This window comes from Talaromyces stipitatus, genomic scaffold (assembly GCF_000003125.1).
Source record: "Talaromyces stipitatus ATCC 10500 scf_1105507295527 genomic scaffold, whole genome shotgun sequence".
NCBI lineage: Eukaryota > Fungi > Ascomycota > Eurotiomycetes > Eurotiales > Trichocomaceae > Talaromyces > Talaromyces stipitatus.
Window position 1 is genome coordinate 2150724 of NW_002990114.1, and position 19770 is coordinate 2170493.

The 19770-nt window shown below is 47.0% G+C and overlaps 9 protein-coding genes across 9 annotated transcripts, besides 3 other annotated features; 4 read left to right on the forward strand and 5 right to left on the reverse strand.

Moving 5' to 3' along the window:
• Positions 1-171: 171 nt before the first annotated feature.
• TSTA_088410 (uncharacterized protein) lies at positions 172-1216 on the reverse strand (the record flags this gene model as incomplete). The annotated part of the gene is made up of 3 exons (XM_002478523.1): positions 172-267; positions 327-717; positions 822-1216. The coding sequence occupies 3 exons, from the start codon at positions 1214-1216 to the stop codon at positions 172-174; spliced, it is 882 nt and encodes a 293-aa protein (XP_002478568.1).
• A 1202-nt stretch (positions 1217-2418) lies between these two features.
• Positions 2419-2949, forward strand: TSTA_088420 (hydroxysteroid dehydrogenase, putative; the record flags this gene model as incomplete). Its single annotated transcript, XM_002478524.1, has 2 exons — positions 2419-2829; positions 2899-2949. 2 exons carry the CDS (start codon positions 2419-2421, stop codon positions 2947-2949), a joined length of 462 nt encoding a protein of 153 aa, XP_002478569.1.
• Positions 2950-3150: 201 nt separating this feature from the next.
• On the reverse strand, positions 3151-4945 carry TSTA_088430 (adenylyl cyclase-associated protein (cap); the record flags this gene model as incomplete). The annotated part of the gene is made up of 4 exons (XM_002478525.1): positions 3151-4150; positions 4208-4509; positions 4563-4818; positions 4902-4945. The coding sequence occupies 4 exons, from the start codon at positions 4943-4945 to the stop codon at positions 3151-3153; spliced, it is 1602 nt and encodes a 533-aa protein (XP_002478570.1).
• Positions 3898-3956: a microsatellite.
• A 493-nt stretch (positions 4946-5438) lies between the features above and the next one.
• On the forward strand, positions 5439-6726 carry TSTA_088440 (PfkB family carbohydrate kinase (Mak32), putative; the record flags this gene model as incomplete). Its single annotated transcript, XM_002478526.1, has 3 exons — positions 5439-5499; positions 5575-5835; positions 5882-6726. The coding sequence occupies 3 exons, from the start codon at positions 5439-5441 to the stop codon at positions 6724-6726; spliced, it is 1167 nt and encodes a 388-aa protein (XP_002478571.1).
• Positions 6727-6888: 162 nt separating this feature from the next.
• Positions 6889-7236, reverse strand: TSTA_088450 (uncharacterized protein; the record flags this gene model as incomplete). The annotated part of the gene is made up of 2 exons (XM_002478527.1): positions 6889-7153; positions 7214-7236. The coding sequence occupies 2 exons, from the start codon at positions 7234-7236 to the stop codon at positions 6889-6891; spliced, it is 288 nt and encodes a 95-aa protein (XP_002478572.1).
• Positions 7237-7590: 354 nt separating this feature from the next.
• TSTA_088460 (mitochondrial 54S ribosomal protein YmL3) lies at positions 7591-8779 on the forward strand (the record flags this gene model as incomplete). The annotated part of the gene is made up of 2 exons (XM_002478528.1): positions 7591-7644; positions 7679-8779. 2 exons carry the CDS (start codon positions 7591-7593, stop codon positions 8777-8779), a joined length of 1155 nt encoding a protein of 384 aa, XP_002478573.1.
• A 194-nt stretch (positions 8780-8973) lies between these two features.
• Positions 8974-8998: a microsatellite.
• Positions 8999-9127: 129 nt separating this feature from the next.
• On the reverse strand, positions 9128-10048 carry TSTA_088470 (PBSP domain protein; the record flags this gene model as incomplete). The annotated part of the gene is made up of 2 exons (XM_002478529.1): positions 9128-9528; positions 9580-10048. The coding sequence occupies 2 exons, from the start codon at positions 10046-10048 to the stop codon at positions 9128-9130; spliced, it is 870 nt and encodes a 289-aa protein (XP_002478574.1).
• Positions 10049-11929: 1881 nt separating this feature from the next.
• On the reverse strand, positions 11930-12347 carry TSTA_088480 (uncharacterized protein; the record flags this gene model as incomplete). The annotated part of the gene is made up of 2 exons (XM_002478530.1): positions 11930-12233; positions 12277-12347. 2 exons carry the CDS (start codon positions 12345-12347, stop codon positions 11930-11932), a joined length of 375 nt encoding a protein of 124 aa, XP_002478575.1.
• A 1066-nt stretch (positions 12348-13413) lies between these two features.
• TSTA_088490 (uncharacterized protein) lies at positions 13414-17339 on the forward strand (the record flags this gene model as incomplete). The annotated part of the gene is made up of 5 exons (XM_002478531.1): positions 13414-13869; positions 13925-14043; positions 14106-14353; positions 14411-15197; positions 15248-17339. 5 exons carry the CDS (start codon positions 13414-13416, stop codon positions 17337-17339), a joined length of 3702 nt encoding a protein of 1233 aa, XP_002478576.1.
• Positions 17340-18938: 1599 nt separating this feature from the next.
• Positions 18939-18975: a sequence feature (AT_rich).
• The last annotated feature ends 795 nt before the right edge of the window (positions 18976-19770 follow it).

Sequence of the window (19770 nt, forward strand, 5' to 3'; positions counted from 1 at the left end):
CATGTACTTATTTCTGAGTTGGTTAAGAATGTATATATCCTTAATACGTATTGATACTTGGATTTGATTCCAAGTTGATATCTAGGTGGATACTTGCTCATCGCCAGCTGGCGGATGCGACACAGTTCATACAAAGCGAAAAATATTGTCGCCGGTTCACTAGTCAACCCATCAATTCCACGACTCTAAAGCTGCCTGGATTGCATCCACACAGGTGCTCTGGCTCGGGTCCTCAATGAGCTCTTCATATGGCTGTGGATAATCGTACTATTGAATACGGCGTAAGTCAGTCAGGCTATAAGCAAGGTCTATAGAGTCCTCCTCACATTCATATACGCAATCTGCAGAGTATTGATATACGCAGCAATACCTTCACCGCCACACAGAGCAGTATAATCAGACCAATCAAACATCGCATCACCAGCATCGTTGCATCCCTCTCCGCCAAAGGTATTGTTCCCCGCTACTTGGACTATGTAATCAATCCAGGTTTGACGGTCACCAGATGGCCAAGTACCACCATCAGTACCGTTGAAGCCTCCATCAAATATGCAGTCGTCGTGGAGGGTCACGGAGCGGCTACCATTGAATAAAGCCTGATGGTCAGAGGGATATCGAAGCGCGACTTTGTGGCTTGTTGAGAGCAGAGTGTTGACGATCTTGATCTTGATGGCGAGGTCTTCTGGTGTATCTGCTGAGCCGTGAGATTGGCAGTATCTACCATCCTAAAAACAGTCAGTCAATGATATTCGGCGTCTTATTTTCTGCCTTGTGTCAGTAGAGAGAGTCATATATGCCACTCTCCCCATTCCCCAAGAAACCCAGCTTGAATAACGGGGATATTGATTGTTCCTGTAACATCCGTAAATATACTAGCAAATGTCGAGACATCATCCATGAGAATGCTTTCCTCTGGCTCGGTTGCAATCGTCCCGTTTGGCCATCCATAGCGTACTCGAGGAATCACTGAAACTCCATGTTGGCCGTAATTTTGAGCTAGAGTCTTGAAGTCGTTGATAATATCAGTGTGTTCCGCCCCATCGGGGGTTATTTGAATATAGAGGAATAAAGTGCTAGATCGGTTGAATAGATCCGAATATAGTATTGTGCCGGAATTGTCTGCTCCTTCATCGATCTCCTTGTAGGTTGTGAAGCCGACTGTTGCTGAGGCGTGTTGAAGTACGATGCCGAGGACTAGGCATTTGAGGAGTTTCATTGTGAATGCCATTTAATGGTAATATTTATTCATTTATTGCAAAGCTCTAAGGCTCAATTTCCCTCATTGGGGCCATATGTTCCCTATATATCTTGAACATGTACCGTTCGCTGATGTTACGTTGCAACGGTTGCAAGTTGCTGATTGCGCGCGAGATGATCAGTCGTCCCATCAGCAAGCCCGAAGAATTGAAACAATCTATCCGACAGCAGTTAGTCTGAATGAGATCTAGATCCAACAGTGTCACGGCTACTTGATTGCTTGGTTTGGAAACTCAACCAAGCCCTAACCGGCCTAGACCCTGGTTGGTATTTATTGCCAGCTGAATGAACAATAAACATTGGGCTCGATAGAGCCATATAGAGAAATCGAGACCGAACACCAACAATTCGAGTGAGCAGTTGTTGGGTCGACATTGGAACAAGCAGCTGCAAATAATACCTGGACCTCTGAAGCTATTTTCATGCATTAATTGCTTTGATGCTTCTCTCTTCACTTACCATGAACAATCAATTCCGCCGCTACTTGTTCATCCGTGGACTTATTTGAACATCTTTCATGTCGACTCCGTCTGATAACCCAAGCTGGACGCTGTCCTCTTGACTGGAGGCAACGGATTTGTAGCATACCACATCATTGCTAGAATCCTTGCAGAGGAGCCTGATTGCACCATCCACTTTCTCGATGTGAACATTGACCGTGGCCGGCATCCCAATACGAATATCCACTACCACTAGGCCGATATCTCATCAGCAGAGGATGTAAAGTGCGTGATACAGATCGTACAACCAGTCACCATCTTTCACATTGCATCCCCCGAATTCTCTAATGCACCTGAGTCTGCTTATTGACACATCATCGTTGATGGCACCCAGCACCTCCTAAAAGCCACCGTCAAGGTGAGCACCGTTCGAGCTTTGGTCAACACATCTACTCCCGGATTCATCAACGATAACCACTCTGACCTGATTGATGCCACGAAGGAATGGCCAATCTTACGGTATCCGCAACAGAAGCGAATATACTGTCTTGCCAAAGTCGGTGCTGAAGATGCCATACAAGCTACAAATCGCAATGGCAGACACGACGATAGAGGGTTATTGACCTGCTCGATACGTCCTGGCCTTGTATTCGGCGAACATGGTGTCGGTTCCCTGGGCAAAATGGTCGCAGTCGCCCGTTAAGGCCGGTCACGATTTCAGATGGGCAATGGCCAAAATCCCTACGACTTCGTGTATGCAGGCAATCTCGCAGATGCGTATTTGCCAGCTGTTCATGCCCTACTGGACGCTTGGGGTAATCCTCGTCCCACAGATCCCACGGTTCGTGTGGATGGCGAGATCTTCCACATCACTAATGATAACCCCTGGTTTTTCTGGGACTTTCAGCGAGCTGTTGCCTCTGAGACTGGCAACGCTGTGCGTCCTGAAGAGATTGTGGTCATACTCAAATGGGTGGGACTCATGATGGGGCTTGTGAGTGAATGGACCGTGTGGGCGATCTCGGGGATCACCCGGACTCCCAATATGACTCGTGAAAGTATTCGATTCAGTACCCTTATCCGCACACTTAATATCAGCAAGGCTAAAAGAGTGCTCGGATATCGTCCAAGGGTAAGTATGCAGGAGGGCATCCGGCGCAGTGTGCGTTGATTCATGGAGCAACATCTGGTAGTTTCATAGAAGAATGACTTCCAAGGTTGGATGCGTCGAGAGCTGGCTATCTATACCTAGGTAGATAATATAGATGAGCTTGAAGAGGCATAATCTCCAAATGCTCAGCAGTAATGGTAATCGAAGTTCACTACATCTTTAACACATGCGGACTGAAATTTAATCTACAGGAATATACTAGGCACTGTTTAGATCACAACATCTTCGAGACAGTACAGGTGTTACAAGACATATAGAAACTCAAAAAAATAACGACCATACCTAACCAGCATGTTCAACAATTTCGCTGACAAGCACACCATCCTTGACGTAACTCTTAATCTGTTCTGGAAGAGGACACTCCTTGGTATCACCATCAGTGCCTTCCTTGGGCGGTAACAAGATATTCGTTCCGGTAGTCTTGCTACTGAACACCTCCAAATTGATGCTTGAAGGAGACAGATAGACCGTTGCACCATCAACCTGGTCCAAAAGCAGAGTAGGCACGACACCATCAACCTGTAACGCAAATTTCGCGGACTTGATGACTTCCAAGCTACTAACCAGCGACTCAACAATGATAGAGAGGCCGGTGCAGTTATCAATTGAGATTGCGTTGGCTTTACCGTTCACTTTAACGATGGTCTTGTTGCAACGGGAAATGAGGATGGATTGATTTTGTTGGGCGTTGATTTCAACCACTTCAGAGGAATTGTCGAAATGCTCCACGTACCATTTGCTGCCCTCTAGGTCCTTTCGGGGAGGTTTCTTGGCTCGCATGCTTTCGGGCTTGGGCTTCTTGCCAGGTGCAGGTGACTTTCCGCGGCTTATGGGTGAACCTAAGCTGCTTTGAGAGTCGGATCGCTCGGGTACGGTAGATCCCGCTCGGAGACTGGGGTTCTTGTGTGTCATCTGAGACTTGTCTACCTTACGGAGACCGGATGTGATGGCGTCACCCTGGTTCAATTGAGCAAAGACCGCATTCATGTCGCCTTGCTTTGGCTGCGAAGAAGGGGCGCCAAGGTCAGCTGGCGGCGGCGGCGGCGGCGGAGGGGGTGGTGGTGGTGGAGGTGGTGGTGGTGGTGGTGCACCAGCGGCTGGTGCAGGGGCAGGAGGTGCAGTTTTGATAGAGCCAGATTGTATCTGTTTCAATGCATCCAATGCATCAAAGTTGCTCTGGTTGTTCCACGTCAAGCCAGTCCGATAGTGATTGTTGAGGTAGGCAGAAAGCGATCTGAAGACCTTGTAGTATGCTTGAATATACTGAACATGTAGTGGCTCCCTATCCGACGATCAGCATTCAATTCAGGCATAGAACCCATTCATCTTGAATACTCACTTGTCTTTGTACTGCTTCAAGACCTTGTTACCATAATACTGTATTCCACCCAGCATGTCATTGACGAAGTTCGCCGGCTTGAGCTCGAAAAACCAACCCAGCGCAACAATACCCTCGGCAACAGCGCTTAAATGGTCGAAAAATGGGGAGCTTCTGTTGGACTCGCGAATATTATTGATAGTATCAGATGCCTTATGAAGTTCGGTCATTAGTTCCGGCGCCAAGGGGTCTGGTCTCTTTGCTTTGGTGGTCACGAGAAGAAAGGTACGTTCGGCTTGGAATGCTTGAAGAACTGCCTCGGCCTAGGATCTATGTCAACCCATGTTCATTATATGCGTGCTTTCCAGATAAGTACCTGATCTCCAACCAGTCCCCCAATCTGCTTTCCAAGATCAACGAATGCTTGAACGTCGCTTTTGATTAGGGCATCAAAGTCCTCAATTTGTGGTGGATCAGGCTCGGGTACCGGGGTAGGCAGCGAAGGGGCTTGCTTCGAAGGCTCTATGGCCGTTTGTTGTGTAGTAGTTGCGATGTTGTTGACGTGGTTCGCTTGGCTTGCTCCTTCGAACGACATTGCCATATCCTCGAGGCGAGAGGTTGCTGCCTCAAGCCTATATTGAACGGCTGTTAGCATCGTGTATTCCATTCTACTTCCCAGAGATTGCAACGATAGCAAAGTCGAACGGATATATACCTCTTAATGAGAGTCGTCATGTTATGCATTTGATTTCCAGCCATAGTTGCGGTTGTCTGGAGTGTCGACTTCAAGATCTAGCAATGCAACGGCTCAAGCTCGAGTCAGGGGTTCTGCTTCTACACTTCGTCCCCGCTTCAGGACAGAAGCGGAATTCTGAAATGTCGAAAGCTATTACAGCTTGCCAAGCACAGCTGTTATGGGTGAAAAGGGAAAAATGACGACAGAAAGAGCGTGGCTGTAGCCCAGGCAGATAGAATGTTGAAGTAAATAGTTGAAGTGGTGAGGCTCCGAAGCGGCCAACTTGCGCAACAACACCTTGTCATAGAAGTTTCTGCCTGAATTCTGAGGCTGCAACATCTACTTAGCTCGGATCTTTCCCAACGGGCAACAACAACAGCTATCAATTGACATAAATTGCAGGGTGAGTGATTCGTCAATACCTTGAATTTCCAAAAGCTACCGTGTTCGTCTGGATGGTTCAATTTTATAGCCTAAGGTGATTGTGACCAAAACGAATCGACGATATCTATCAGAATGTCCGACGAAAACCATAGGTCAGAGGTTGACTTCTGTACCCTGGGAATGTTTATTATAGGTAAGTAGTCTAATGTTTGGCTGGGATGAATTGATGTCTTTCGTATTTTCATGAATTATCCTAACGTATTTCTAGATGACATTGAGTTCAAGCCTCCTACTCCGTCAGTATATGGGATCATAGGAGGGGCAGGATCTTTCGCAATCGTAGGAGCTCGTATAGTTGCTGGGAAAGAGCATGGAAAGGCCGTGAGTTGGATAGTGGATACCGGGTCTGACTTTCCTGAAGACATGATGGACACGATCTTATCATGGAATACGGGTTGTGCGATTCGGGAGGACAAGGATAGACTGACTACAAGAGCATGGAATGGATACGGCGAAAATGAGAAGAGAGGTAAGATTGTGTTCCTGGTGTGTAGTGTTCGCTCTCACAAAACAAGACTTCAAATACCTAACACCTAAAAAACGCCTGGAGCCTTACATGCTGTCCGATGCTCAACTTTTGTCAAAGACATTTCATATGGTGTGTTCATCTGAACGATGTATTCACATCGTCCAGGAGATTCTCCACCGGCGAGAGTTAGCTTCCTCGAATCAGTCTGCACGGCCTATCTTTGTTTGGGAACCGGTTCCTGACCTATGCGCTCCCGAAGAACAAGAGAAGTTTCTTACCGCCTGTCGAGTTGTCGACCTGGTAAGCCCTAATGAACTGGAACTGGGCATGATGTTTGGACGTCCTGGATGGAAAGAAACCAACGAGATTGACCGAGAACTGGTCCAAAAGATTCTACAATCCGGCATTGGTCCGGAAAATAAAGGGGCGCTAGTTATCAGAGCAGGTAAAGACGGTAGCTACAGTTACTCAAAAGGTCAAAAGGGATTGTGGCTTCCAGCATATCACCAACCTCGACCAGACCAAAAATCGAAAGTCGTCGATCCTACTGGCGCTGGAAACTCTTTCCTTGGTGCGCTAGCCCAGGGTATGATCAGCAATGACCGGGAGCCCGGCCGCATTATGGACGATATACTCTCAAAGTCAGATGAGTGGGATAAGATCAAAGCCAGATGGGGCAACAACGGCCAAATTCCTCAAGCTCTTATCTGCGCTACCGTCACAGCGGGGTTTGTTGTAGAGCAGATCGGAGTGCCTACAATTTCAACAACGGCTGATGGACGTGAAACTTGGAACGGAACTGAATTCAATGAACGACTCCGTAATTATACACAGTGGTTATGCGAAACTTTTGAACAATTTCCGCAAGACCATGAATGGGTGATAGATTAACGCCTCCCCTATCAATCAATTTGTAGATCGTCGAGATCTATTCCCGCAGCCATATCCGCTTGTCATCGAAAATAGACAGAAAAAAATGGATATCACCCTTAACCTCCGCTAACGGGCCTCTCAATTTATGACTCGTTTTTCGTAGCGTTCTGACGCTCGTGTTCAATTATCTGCTTGCTCCAACTGTAGAAAATGACTGTCAGCGAATGCTGCAACCGCCGTAAGATTCAATTGGGTAACAGACTTTCGGCTTGGAAAGAAGCGGCCTGGCTCAGGCATTCGATCACGGTGTTCGCGTTCTGCACTAAGACTCCATGTAGCTGCGACAATCCCGACAATAGCTAGGCCCATGACGGCGGTGTTGGCCTTCCAGTTGCCTGGTTGAGCGTACCAACCACCAGCTGGAGACCACACCTCTTTGGGATAACTGCTGATCAGTCAGCTCACACGAGCAATTGGCGGTAAAATCGAGTTTTTCTTAACGTACGGAATTTTTCCGCCTCCTCCCATTTTCAAGAAAGCGATTGAACGGCGGACAAGTATAAAAGAGTGGTTGATAGCTTGATCTGAAATCAAGTGGTGTTCATTTGACGTTGGCTTTGGTTCCGGCCGGATAGCCCGTGACCTGAAGCTAGCCCTCAAGGGGGTTAGCGCCATTCTGTGGTTTTCCCTCCTTCTCCGTTCCCGTGACTTGTAGCGCAGCTTGACATTTTTCTCCGAAAAGTTATATGGGATCTCCGCTCGCTGTCCTTTGTCATTAACCACGCCAAACGCTTTCCTTCCGCGTCAATTGAATTTTTTTGGTGCCGAACTTTTGATATATTTCAACAAAGGGCACCCGATGAAAAGATTGCAGCTCCAGCGATGGAGCCGCTCGGTCCTGTCGCCGTCCTCAAGGACCGTGTCGGGTGGTCAATTGTGCTGGCGGCTGAATGCTAGAATGCGACACCAGTCAACGGTCTCGCCAGCAGCACAAGTACCAGAAGGTCATGCGGCTGATCACACATTATCAGAGGAACTTAAACCCGTCGAGAACACCCAAATACCCGAGGCTTTCCCCAGAGCAGGTTTCTCCAATCCATCGCCGAAAGTCTACGCTTTACATTCTCGACTTGCTCTACCCAAGAAATTTCCTCTCGAGACCTTAGCACGAACATTAAGAGATGCATCAGCAGATCCTCATCCCCACTTTAACAACGCATCTTTGGCTGTGCTTGGCCATGATCTCCTTGCTCAATATACCACTGAACATATCATCTGTACCTATCCTCGCCTTCCAATGACCGTCATATACGCCGCAATGTACGCATATATTGGCCCAAGGACCTTGGCAACCATAGCTGGAGAATGGGGTGTGGAATTAGCTGCTGTACCTGGCCCAGAGGTTGATCCGGGTCTCCTCCAATTCAAGAGAGTGCAACCGGGAACGGAGATCGTACAAGACCCGAAGAAAACCACACGACCGAATACACACTGGAGGAAGTCAATTGCATCAAGCGTTGTTCACGGTGATATATTTGGCGAACCAGACCTCAAGACCAAAAATCCGAAATACGTTCGACCGCAACTCCCGGATTTGGAATCTCTTCCTGGCGTAACTGCCGAGAAAGCCACATCGACATTCGTCCAAGCAGTGGTGGGTGGCATCTATCTACATGCGGGCCGTCCCGCGGCCAAACGATTCTTCAAGGAACATATCGTATCCCGTCATCTCGATATGTCCAAATTATTCTCTTTCACACAGCCTGCCCGCGATTTGGCTACTCTATGCCACCGAGAAAATATCGAACCCCCGGTTGCAAAGATCATTAGTGAGACCGGTCGACACAGTAGACATCCCGTCTTCAACGTTGGGGTCTTCTCTGGTCAAGACAAACTAGGTGAAGGATCTGGAGCAAGTCTTATAGAGGCCAGGACTCGAGCTGCCGTTGCAGCACTTAAGGGCTGGTACCTCTATAGTCCCTTAGAGGTCAGAGTACCTAGTTCCACGGAAGAAGAAGGTGCGAAGCCATGGAAGCCTGTGTATGTGGATCATGGAGAGGTGTTCGTCTAAGGTCTTTCTTTTTTGGATAAAATAATTGTTGAGACTCTCTCAAAGGGGGCATTTACTTATAAGGATCGGCATTGATATTTCTCGTCTTAGTGCCGAGGATCCATGGCGCTGTGAGTCTGTTCTTCTTCTTTCCTTATTGTGTTATTTATATCTTCGGTATGAGGTTGCATGGGCGCGGATTTTTCCACTGCATGTCATCATCATCATCATCATCATCATGTCTTGTATAGTATTCAGATCTCCGAGGAAAATTCAGGTGACATTGTAAACAATACATCAGCGTTCGATTCAGATATCAAGCTAGATATTTTGGAAACTAACATCAGCGTCGTCCTCTTGATCAGTACATCACTCTATCCCTTCTCGGACATCCTTGTCTAGATATCGACCGTATTCCTCCCATAAATTATCAACCTCAACACCAAACAAACCCCTCCAAAACCCTGGCTTCTTATCTTTCTCCTGATCCTCCAATTCTCCCAGATACCCAGTCCTCAGCAACCGATCATTAAGCATGCCAATCGCTCCCTGACCAACACGCACATCTTCCAACCACGCCAGAAAATAAGCCGTATGCTGATATCCTGCATCCCAACCAGACGCTCGGTCTGATGCAGATTTGGGCTTTTGCCAATGCAGTGCTCCGAGACCCGCTTTTAGACGGACAAAGTCCGCAATGCCCTCAATAAGACCGCCAGGAGGTCGTGGGATATCTTTATTGTTGTCTTTATTATTATTGCCATCTGAGGCTGTAGGAGCAGTATGTTGGTAGCAATGTACTAATTCATGGGTGAGAACACCTTCTAATTCCGCGAGAGGTTGGGCGTTATTCTTGCAGACATGGTCGATGTATGAGAGTGAGAAATGAATTTCCTTGTGATCATCGTCGAGATCTGTGCCGTTGGTGTAGGCGACGCCATCAAAGTCTTCCAATATGATGGTCACGGAGCGAGTAGGGGGTATAAAAGGGACAAATGATGGGATAAATGCTTTTAGTGCATCATTGCCATTATCATGGTGTCTGCGGGGAGAAGTGTATAGTTGCTCAACAATTGCCGTCAAGGCTGAGTCGAGGACAGCTTCTAGGTCGGGTATGCGACCGAAAAAGGATGCAGCTGCGGGGTGACGTGCGTCTTGTAGGCGCAGTCTTAATTTTGGCTTAGGAATCTTCTCCTTTCTTGTAGGCTGAGCGCCGTTATTGACCTGATGAGTAGGGGGTTTGGTGAGGACTGGGAGAGGTGAGGGAGTTGGGATTTTGGTCGTAGTCATGATGAATCACAGGTGAGAACTTTAGTGAGTTGGCTAGCCAGCAATTATCGGCCCTTGTCCGATCATATGATATTTTTCAGTCTCAGGTTTGTAAATCAGTAGACTCAATTTGGTGGTACTGGACACTGGGTTCAGAGGTCGTGATCATGAGATGTAGTTGAAAGAAGGTGAGTTAGCCTGCAGGTGTCACCCCCACCCAATGCAATACGTACTAGCAGGACCTCTGGGGCTTACTCCTTCGGATGAACAGTATAATGTGGGCCATAGCATATTTGGAAGAACCAGGAAGAATTACAACCATGATACTGTCGTCAGCAACTAGCCCTAATTGTAAGTCCAAAGTCATCCCGAACTGTAAGACCTGGAGATCGTGCGCCGCAGGGTTAGGGTTAGGAAGAGTAATAGTAACTATTATTATTGTTATTATTAATCAAGTTTATTGTCCATACCCAGCGCTATGGGCTATGACAGACCAAGTAAGAGTAGTAACTGCCGAACTAAAATTTGTCATTGTAGAACTTCGTCAATTGTATCTCTTATCGTCCAACATAGAGCTAACCATCTGTAGCCGTAAGAAGATCCAACCAGAGAGTAGGAGATAGGATGGTTGACTAAGTATAAATTCTACATTACCTCTGACTATAAATATAGTCCTAGTTGACCAGCAGCAAGCCCTTGATCTTCACCTAATGTTGCAAGCAGTTGGCTCTGGAGAACTCCTCGATGCGGTCATTCTGAAGATGCCTAGAAGCTCATCAAAATATCTTCGCCATCTGTTAGCAAAAGTGATCCCTTCTTGTTCAGTGAAAACAGCTCTAGACCGAAGCTGACTGTCGTCCTGAGGCAAATTATTTGATGAACCAGCGTCTTCTTGTTGAGTTGTTCTTGATTGACCCCTGCTGCTCTTATGGCATCAATAACAGTTATCTTGACAGCATCGTTGTGAATACCTAAATTATTATTTGTGGCAATTCGCGCTATATTCATGGCTCTGAAAAGCTCGAAATCCACCACAGGAAATGCCTCTCTCCTTTGCTCATTTACCCATTCCAAGGCTTCCGCAAGGGTTCGAGCAAAGTGCGTATAAAAGTTTATCGCGTCGTATGTCCGCTGGCTGAGAAAGTAGATGCAGTTTTTATGATCAATTGTATGGAGAAAGAGAAGAGAATCAACTTCCATGGGCCCTATCCACCTTTGTGTGTCGCCAGGGATAAGATTAATTTGACCGGAGTCGAAATAAAACCGAGTCTCAATCCGCTGTCCTCGCCATGTTCTTCTGTGGCTTGAGAATCTGTCTCAGAATCACGATTAGTTCCGAGAACCTTTTTATAAGCGGCGTCATTGGGAGAAGAAAATTTGCACATCAGAGCATGATTTGCGCTGATACTCTCTCCCTGGCTGCGTCTCTACCAAAGACAGTATAAGAGAACTAACCTTCGTTCGAACCTGGTCTCTAATCACCTAAGAACACTTTTGCAGCAGAAGCCCCAGTTGCTGCAGCATATGCTTTCCACAACTTATCCTTGTGACTGTCTGCATAATCACGCATCTTTGATGACTATGCATGAAATATTATCCCACACTCCTGCCCCCTCCATTTCAAGACCAATTACATGGTCCGACTTGACTGTTTTCTCACGTTGATCCCCTGATTTCATCACTCCACCAGCAGATGTGATTGTCCCAATATGGACCATTGGGTTGTCTACCTCTGTGTGGTGCCGTCGACGATAGATTCGCTCCTCTTTACAGCACTGCTGCAAGTTGTCTCCAGAACTTCTTTGCAGATATTATCCCGTGAGTTGCCATTAAAACAGATGCACCCTGGAAAGGTTATTTGTTCATAGTGCTTGTGGTGATATGAAGCTTCGAAGAGAGCATCTATGGAGCTTGGATAGCGCCACTTTGTTTCTGATCTTTTTGCTGGATGGCATGCAGATACCGTAGCATCAGGTCCCGAAACTCTCTCCGAGACTGACTTGCTCCCAGGCCAGCGATAAGTGTTCGGATTTCTCGATTTGCTCTTCCAAGGGTGTCCTTCACGTCAGTCTTTTGCTGGAAACCACCTGGGTACAGCGTTCCAAAATCATATTCAACCTCCGCCTCACTCACGACGACATCGCCTAGAAAATTATGTTTCTCGGGTGATGGATTGGAGTTCCTCCACAGATACCAACTACTAGTGCTAGCTGGACTTTTGTCTAGCTAACTTTTAGGCTTGATGCTACACTGGCCGCGCTTCCCGTTCCTTTTCCAGGCATATAGCATAGGACAATGTTGTGCCTCCCAATCCTTCCATTTACATATGAATTGTCATTTCCGAGTTGCTTCTTGTAGAGCTTGCTGAATCTGTCTTAGGCGTCGTCAAAAAGATCTTCGACAGCTTCTGTCTCTAGAGGCAGCGCGCAGATAATCGCGGTCGTAAGTCGTTCGGGGTAGTTAGACGTATTCCGCACCAAGCTGGCTAATTCAACCAACAAAATTGGGTGGATTCAGTGAAAAGGATCAGTTTGAGATACCCTCATAGAGATAGCTGACAACTAGGCTGTTAAGATGAACAGGTTAGCCATAACCTAAGTACGGTTGACCTTGATAGGCTGTTGTAAACCCCGCATCGCCTAAGGCACCAAGTGGTTGCCAGACCACAACAGCTGCCTTCAATTGAAATCACCCTGAATAACTGAAAACAAAACGTTCTGCTCCAAACATATTGAGATTTCTGTAGTCTTACGACTCTTACCAGCTTGATCGTCTCTGCTAATCGCGCCAAGAGGCTCTATTACTAAGTGACTTTGCCAAGCTTGCGGCTAATCGGTGTTTCCCTTTGTCAACAGAACCACCGGGGCAACCTCCTGACGTCTGAACAACCTCGACTTTGCTCTGAACAGCCTGAACAACGTCCAACAGCAATTACGGACTGTACAAAAGAGACATATACAAGACATACGCATTTACTGCGCCTACCAGCGATAGCGACTACCAGCGATAGCGACTACCATTGGTAAGCCCTCCGTCAAAGCTCACCGCGTTGTCATCGCATACGGCCAAAACAAACAAACGTGAAGCATCGCCCCGCGGCGATATTGAAGCAGCGCATCACTTCAAAATAATCAAGCATTATACTTACTGCTATCGCTCACTCGACCGGAATTGACCTGTTTGACGTTGCAGAACTACCCACGACATAAGCCTCAACGAGTCTCCATTGTCGCCGCGGCTTCAAGTCTCCTTTCAACAGTCGCATCATCTGCGACTGCGAAAGTGATCTCAAAACACTAAGATCGTTGTACCTGCCCTTTATGTGCTATCCGCATACACAGCATACGTTTCTCCTTCCGACGACCTGATAACAGTAAATAGCCACAATGGAGGCCAGAGCTACAGAACTACTGAACACACTGAAAAACCCAAACGTCTCGATCGACGCTAAGATCGCAGCGCTCACAAATATCAAATCCGAAATCAAACAGAAAAATGTCCCCGAACCAGCTGCGCTTCCACTTTTCGAGAGCTTGCGACTTGCAATCTCCGCCCAGCACTCTTCCCTATCGTCCGCAGCATTTTCCACACTCGCCCATCTCCTCAAGCGATTGTACATTCAAGAAAACCACCATTTGGTACTCTTTCAAGCCCGTCAATTGTACCCGATATGCCTAGAGCGCCTCGGAGACCACAAGGAGCGCCTTCGCACTCAGGCTTCTCAGGCTTTCTCCGATCTATGGATTGCGGCCCCGCAAGAGGTGGAGGCCCATGTTCTTGGGACTGCTCTGGTTGGCAAGAATGCGCGCGCCAGGGAGATGAGTATGATTTGGCTAGTAACTGTGAGTTTATTTTCGGTGAATTTATGCAACGTGCAACTCACGTAATCGATCACAGATGACGAGAGAACATAACATCTTGTTCCGCGCGCATGTACCGTCGCTTGTTGCTGCTTTAGAGGATGCTGATAGTGGTGTCCGAGATACTGCAAAGACAACTATCATTGAGATATTCCAGTGCGTTACTATGTGCCCTGATTTATTCTGTCGCAATGCACTAATTCCTGTCGAACCTCCAGAAACGCTCCATCTCGAGCTAAATCTGACCTGAAACGGCAACTGTCCGAACATGGTGTGCGCAAGTCTATCGTTGCGGCAATTCTCTCAAGTTTAGGGCTTTCGGACCATGATGTGTTAGCAAGTAGCCGCTCGGAGACACGTCGCCCTGGCAGTAGTCTTGCGGTTTCTCGCCATCGTGACGATCCTCCACGACCGACTTCTGTCCTCTCCCAACGCCCGCAGAGCCGCGCTGCTATTGGTCGAGAAGGTGACTTTGATTGCCTAAACTCCTTGCACTATCTATTCTAACCTTCTGTTCGAACAGATTCAGAACATACTCTTCGACTAGCTCCAAAAATTGATTTACATTCGGGATTATCTCATAGTATCAGTACTGACTCTCTAGCTGCTTCAGCCTCGGCTGCTTTGGAAGGTGAATACATTGAACCCCTCTATGTGGACTCGAATCGTGAAATAGACGATATGCTGCGAAATATGCTGCCACACTTTGAGGGTAGGGAAACAGAGCACAATTGGATTCCTCGTGAAAAGTCGGTCGAGACCCTTCGGAGACTTGTCCGAGGCAACGCTCCTCAAACATACTCTCAGCATTTCATTGCTGGTATCAAAAGCCTTCTTGATGGGATTTTGAAAGTGGTAAACTCGTTGCGGACAACATTATCCACTACAGGCTGCCTCCTCATCCAAGAAATCGCGAAAGTGTGTGGACCAGGGATTGATAACATGGTTGAGATTTTACTGCAGAATATGATAAAGTTATGTGCTGGAATGAAGAAGATCAGTGCACAGAATGCTAACGCCACCGTGGATGCCATCATCTCGAACGTCACTTACGTTCCTCGTATCCTTCAACATCTGTCATTCGCTTGTCAGGACAAAAATGTTCAACCCCGTCTATTCGCCGCGGGCTGGCTGAAGACCCTTCTTAACAAACAGGCCCGCCATAAAAGCTCAATAGAGCACGGTGGCGGCCTTGATCTTGTGGAAAAATGTATCAAGAAATGCCTCGGCGATCCAAATCCAGGAGTCCGAGAGAGCATGCGTGGTACTTTCTGGACTTTCTACAAGATCTGGCCTGATCGAGCCGAAGAGTATGGATTCCCAGTTCTTGAACATGCAGATCTGAACTAATACTCTACAGAATCATATCAACACTGGATGCTAAATCAAAAACCTTGTTGGAGAAGGATCCTCACAACCCCAATGCAGCACCTGCTCCAGAAGGTCGTTCTCGCCCAGTCTTGGCAAGTAGTGTTTCGGCACCTTCTCAGCGACCAACTCTTAAAGAAACCATCGCAGCACAGAAGCGTGCTGCTGCTGCTAAGAATGTCCCTCAAAGCATCCCACCTCGACCCGAATCAGCGCAATCTTCATTTACTGACACGAAGCCCACGCGCCCTACCACACGTACTCCGGCAGCAACCAAGTCTGCGAGCAGTGTACGGACTGTTCCAACTGGGACCCATCTTTCTTCCCTATCGTCTGCTCCTATGCGGCCTGCGGTAAAGCCACGACGACCTGAACTTACACGACCAGCCACGGCTGATCCATACTCTGACCGACGACCAGGGAGTGCAGCTTCCAGTAGGAAGCCGCTGAGTCCAGAGGTTAGTCCAGCAAAAGTACGACCGAAATCAGTCGCTACGCCCAGTGCTAGATCACCGGCACGGCCCAAATCAAGAGCTGGTGCTGCCCCGGTGAGCAGTAATTCTAGGAATAAACCTAAGAAACTCGATATTTCAAGCTTGAAGAACGGGGAATTCCGCTCTGGGGCTGGGCCTCGCAGTGACTCTGACGATATCGCTCAACTGCATCCCACAATAGAGAATGAGGCACTCGAGCCATCGCCGCATTTTGAGGATCATCATTCTGTTCAGCAGTCGAATGTGCTTGTATTAGATGATCATGAGGCCTTTCCCACACCTACCACGCCTATCATGCAAACGCAGCACGATGTGATGACGCTTGAAGAACCGCCAGTCGCGGGACATGAGTTACGTGCCTCCATTAGTGCAGTTACATCTCCATCTCGCATCCCTATCATACACTCGCGAACAAACAGTGTTGAAACAAATGGCACACCTTCAGTCTTGGTATCGCCTCGCGCACGTCATTCACGTCAGGGAAGCGAAGATAGGCCAAGCCATATCCCAAGCCCTATCGCCCCTCGGTCATTAGTACTTGAACAGCCACGACCGGCTGGGCTCACAGTATATGAAGACCCAGAATCAAAAGCCAGCCCTGAGATGACTCGCCCCAATAACATTATTCAGAGTCCAGTTGCCCATAAAAAGCCCGTTTTGGAAGAGATTCCTGTCAACGAACCTAGCGCAGCCACGCCACGCGTAGTGAAGCAGCAGGCAGCGACGCCCAGTCCGCTCAACGCCAATGTCGCGTCACCAGGCCAATTACAGATCAGTCATAGAATTTTGGGAAAGATTGCGGCTGAGAGACGTCGAAGTCTCAGTCCTAGGTCCAAGGATCCAGCCAAAGCCAGAGAAATGATCGACAAGGGTATTTCCCGCATCAAAGCGAAGGCCTTGGACGTACATGGCTACCGCAAACTGCAGGGCCTTATCAAATACCACGACTCGATTTTTGTTGACGAGTCAAAGTATGATGAGATGTTGTTGGGACTGCTTGATGCTTTGGAAGCCCCCAGTGATGACAAGCGAACATCGGTACCTAAGTCTATGGATCTCAAGATACAAATCCTGGTTACTATCCGACTCATGTTTGCGTACAATGGAGCCTACTTTGCAGATCATTATCCCCGGGTGATGACTGCACTGCTTAATACACGCAAAAACTACGAACTTACCCACCACATTGTGAGCGGTCTTGAAGAGACGGCCGAAGACGTCATTGCTTCCTGTGAGGCCGTGGATGTAATATTCGCCGTTCTTGATCTGATTGAGACTGAAAATCATGACGACGAAAGCGATCGCGCCATCACAATGGGTATCTATATTCTTTCTGGGCTACTCAAGCGTCTCAACAAAGACCACAGGAAGTTGAACAGTGGCGAGATTGAACGCTTAGGCCGGTTTGCAAACGCCAGTCTTGCGCAATCACAACCAGATGTCAGACGAGCCATTACTGAGTTTAGTGTGGAATTGCATGACATGGTGCAGAATGAGGAGATGTTTTGGCGCATGATCAATCCTGCTGGGAACGATCAACGTAATTTATTGACCTACTTTATTGCGAAGAAGTCGTCTCAGGCTATTTGACCATGATGTAGGCGATGTCTTGTTCATGTTCTTGTACTTTCTTTTGCTTCTTGTCTCTGGCAAGGTCTATTATTTATTGGTGATGCGTTGTGATTATGATAAAAGCATTCTGTTTAGCGTGGAGTTTGTTTTTCCAACTATCTAGAGATAGGGAGTGAGTCTTTCAAATGATAATATAATATTGTTCTTCTGCAAAGTCTACAATCTTTTTCTAGGAACAAGCCATGGATCTTACAAAAGGACAAAGACAGACCTAAAAACAAGAATACAGTCAAATATACCAATGTCCGTACTTCGTACCTAGGTATCAGCTTGTGCCTGTGATCCGATGGATGTACGTAACTCTACCTCTATACTTATCCCCGAAAATGCAGCTCACCAAAACCTATTTCCGTCCTGGGACGAGAGGCTGACGGGAGCATCGCTGCTTTTGTCGGAACTAAATTAGGTAAGGTTACGATAGCAGTCTTCTCCGAGTTTGTATGACTACGTATCGACTCTTAACGTAAGTCAGGGGAAACTAAAGTGGATTAAGTCAAGCAAACCATTGAAACTCAAACACTAAGAATGTCTTGCATTTAGATTTGTACTAAGAATGGAAACTAGCTTGCCCTTTTGTCCCACGTATGTAGTTACGGATCTTGGAGGATGATGGTGCTGTTGTTGTTGTACAAGTCTACGGCATTAAGGTTCTGTGCATGTGATCTTTGCCATCTGTAAGCAACCTGATTGCATACATACATATCTTCAGAATTGGAAGCTATGCCAGAAGAGGGTGTACGTATGTAACTGTTAAGTTAGGGTTGCGTTAGAGCGAGTTAGGGCTATATGACAAACCGGGAGTAAAGCTCCTGTCGTCTTGATCAACCGGCGAACCGTGAGCAGCAAGATGAAACCACAATATTACTACCTCGCAGTAGGGAAAGCGGAGGCTAGCGGAGACTCTATTCAGCCAATGTGTGGAAAATATTTTCATCTTTTTCTTTACAGTTTGCTGGTCGTGATTGGAAGATATTTGAAACTGCATATTCTTAGGTTTCTCCCTATGATAGAGTAGATCTTTAGAACACAGACCGCTTAACCAATAACCGCCATTAATTTCGGAATAACGAAGTTAATTAGATAGATATAAATATTTAAAGTAAGACCTGAGTTAAATAGCAACTCACAGACCGTACGATGCCCCTATTCAGACGATAGATACGGAGAGGTGATTGGAGCGCCAGGGCATAAATTCCACCCAAAGCGAGGAATGGGGCTGGAGTTAGGACCCAGCCTAGCCTAGCCGCTTAAATAGTAAGCGTAGGGGGCTTGCAGTTGTAGACGCGGGCTCGTGCGTGTTTCAGGGTGAGTTGTCCTTCGAGTTGACTTTGCTCGCGAGGGAGTTACAGATTTTCTTACTCCGTGCATTCTGGAGTCGAGATTGTCTTGTACGTACGTTCGTTGATACAAGAACTGGAATGTTCCTGTCAGAATTCATCCATTCCAGCTGTCAGGGGTAAGATGCGTGAGATCCTTTTTAAGAATATCGGAACGTAGCTAAGGCTATCACTTTGATTGCACAGGAACCCTCGCCGTTAATAATGTCGGATCATAAGGTAATAATAATATATTCAATAATAACAAAATAATTTATCGAGGAAAATCAGTTACATCAAATCAAAGATTAATTGATGATGTGCACGGCATGTCATCTTCGCCCTGCCGGATCATCGCGCCGTCTTGTCTATCGCCCCTTACACAACAACGTCGTGCCCCTCTGCTCGTTCGTGGTTTCGATGTTGAAACACAGCCAGATCTTTTCGTACCGAGTTATCCAGCTTCAACCTGGCATGCTGCATAGGGTATTATTTCCGAGGGTGGTTATGTGCCTGGAACTAGCGATGGACTATGGGACGAACTACTACGTACGCATATACGACCTAACTATGGTGCTATATTGACTGCGGCGCAGATCCTCCGTCCATAGTCGAATAGCAGCTTAACAATAACGAATATCGAACTGTTTCACTTGCTCCACTGAGGACCATGGGACGATGCTCTATAAACTATCACTCCTTTTGTCGACTCTGCCTTGGTGAGTGCGTACTAACAGCTAGCGGGCCGCTTGTCGGACAATGTGTATTGTTCTATGATTATTGCGAAGAAAGACCGTAGTTTAGTAGTTAGTAAGATGTGGTAGAGATATGCTAGTAGGAAATACTAGACAAAATACTAGCATTGGCTACTTGGCAAGCGCAGGCGGCAGAGTCCAGAACGTCAATAATTGGCACGTTCGCTCTGCCAATTCATCCACCTCCACAGCAATCTCCCTCCCTCCTTCTCTTTACCCTTTTCTATTAACTTCTTTTTTTTTTTTTCTTTCTGTTTTGTTGGATTCCACGCCTCTATACATACTCAAATAAACAGACAGAATATAATATCAAACCTC